Genomic DNA, 2,005 nt, shown 5'->3' on the forward strand with positions numbered 1-2,005 from the left:
TTAAATAATTGATTGTGCAGTCAGTGTTTAGGGAGTGGAATATCTGGTATAGCTGGAGTGTGGCCAGTGGGAGATGAGGCTGGTAGGATGAGACTGTGGGCAGGAGAAAATTCCTTCAGGCTTCCTGCAGAATGACTAGTTCCTGAGGGCCCTGAGATGTAGGGTTCAATGGTCATTGATTTTTACTTGGCTGGGTGGTTGTTTAGTTGGCTAACTGGCTGGTTGGATGGTTAGTTGGTTGAATTGTTGGCTAGATGGTTGATAGATAGCTTGATCATTGAATGATTAGTTTTTTTTTTAGTTGTCTGGTTAGTTTTTTGATTAATTGGGTGGTTGGTTAGTTGGTTGATTAGTTGGCTGGTTAGTTAGTTGTTTAGCCGAGATGGATGGATAGATGGGTGGATGGGTGGATGGAAAGTTGTTTTATTCATTAGCTTGTGGGTTAATTAATTGATTAGTTGTCTGGTTAGTTAGTTGGTTAGTTAGTTGTTTAGCCGAGATGGATGGATAGATGGGTGGATGGGTGGATGGAAAGTTGTTTTATTCATTAGCTTGTGGGTTAATTAATTGATTAGTTGTCTGGTTGAGTGGGCAGGTGGCTGGTTGACTGTGTGTTCCATGGCACAGTCCTTGAGCTTCCCCATCACTGGTGGCCCAAGTTGACATGGTTTTGATTTTTCTATTCCCAGGTTCATCACACCTAATGCCCTTTATTCCTGTCTTTCCACAGGCACTTGTCCGGCTGCCTCCCCACATTTCGCAGTGTGATGAAGTCTTTCGATTCTTTGAGACTCGACCTGAGGATGTCAACCCCCCAAAAGAGTAAGTAGGAGCTCAGGCCTCTCCTGTGTGCTTGGGAGGTATGGGCTAAAGCTGAGGCCAGCCTGGAGAGGCTGAGGATGTGGGAACACAGGCAGAGAGAGAACTAGCAAGGCCAACCGGGCTAAGGAGTGATGGGCCAAAGGACCAGGGGACCTCTGTTCCCCAGGATCCTACTGCTGATGCTGGCTCCTCATTTCCATTTACCCCAGGGCTGGCAAGTGAGGTGTCTCTGCATATGGGGAGCAGGCTTTTCTGCAAACTCTTTCTAGCTCACAGGGTTGTTATAAGGAGCAGATGAGATAACAGGAAATATAATGGTCATGCCATCAGATGCCATTCAAGGTTATCAGTTGTTGCTCTTAATTGCTAATGCTACAAAGCTCTCAACATGTGCTTGCCAGGCTGAAAACTCACTGAATAACTCAGCAGTCCTGGGCTGCTACAGCAGATTTTATAGTCATCGTCAGATATAACAACAAATTTACCAAATGGCTTTTATCTGTAGCATTTTATGATAGGCATTAGTAGTCTTGTTTATAGAGTAGAAAACCATGGCCCGGTGAGGGTAGGTGATTTTCCCCAAGTCATACACCTGGCTTGGTATGCAACAGGCTGAGAGCTGAACCCAAGTCTGTGGTTCCTAGTAGCCCAGGGCTGGCTGACGTTTCCATGATTGGAGAGAAATGGAAAACCAAGCTGGTCTTTTTTCTCTCTGGAATCAGGGTCCTATGGGCCTGGTGGTCAAGATGGCCCACCCAGTCACACTGGTTTCTCACACATATGACCAGACTCCGTCCTGATGCCACCCTCTCTTGCTTGGGGCACTTCCCTCACCTACAGTAGGTGAACCCCAGAGTAGGTTCTCAGTTTTCTCCCAGGAGGGTTGGGGAGAGGACTGAAGGGGATGCTAATTGATCACCTCACTCCATATCTATTTCCCTGAAACCTTGAAGTACCAGGGTGGGTGAGAGAGAGGCAGATGGGGGGGGTACTACAGCGAGAAAGGAAAGAATAGGACAGAGGGACTGTATGAGACAGGTGGGGAGAGGCAGAGGGCCACCCGATGATGGGGAGGAGAAAGCCTAAGGACAAGGGTGTGCGTTGCACAGCTCCAGGGGTACGCCTCACATTGCACTCTGTGAATGGGCCCATGGAGGGTGCAGAGTGCACAGCCCGAACACCC

General features: G+C 48.0%; 1 protein-coding gene across 1 annotated transcript in view; it reads left to right on the top strand.

The window, feature by feature from the left end:
- Nucleotides 1-2,005, top strand: part of LOC103589499 (SH3 and PX domain-containing protein 2A-like) — a 142,987-nt gene that overhangs the window by 138,058 nt on the left and 2,924 nt on the right. Inside the window, exon 5 of the mRNA XM_008571502.1 lies at nucleotides 731-822. Coding sequence (XP_008569724.1) covers nucleotides 731-822 — 92 coding nt within the window. The remainder of the gene's footprint in view (nucleotides 1-730; nucleotides 823-2,005) is intronic.

Source organism: Galeopterus variegatus, unplaced genomic scaffold (assembly GCF_000696425.1).
Source record: "Galeopterus variegatus unplaced genomic scaffold, G_variegatus-3.0.2 Scaffold692, whole genome shotgun sequence".
NCBI classification, from domain to species: domain Eukaryota; kingdom Metazoa; phylum Chordata; class Mammalia; order Dermoptera; family Cynocephalidae; genus Galeopterus; species Galeopterus variegatus.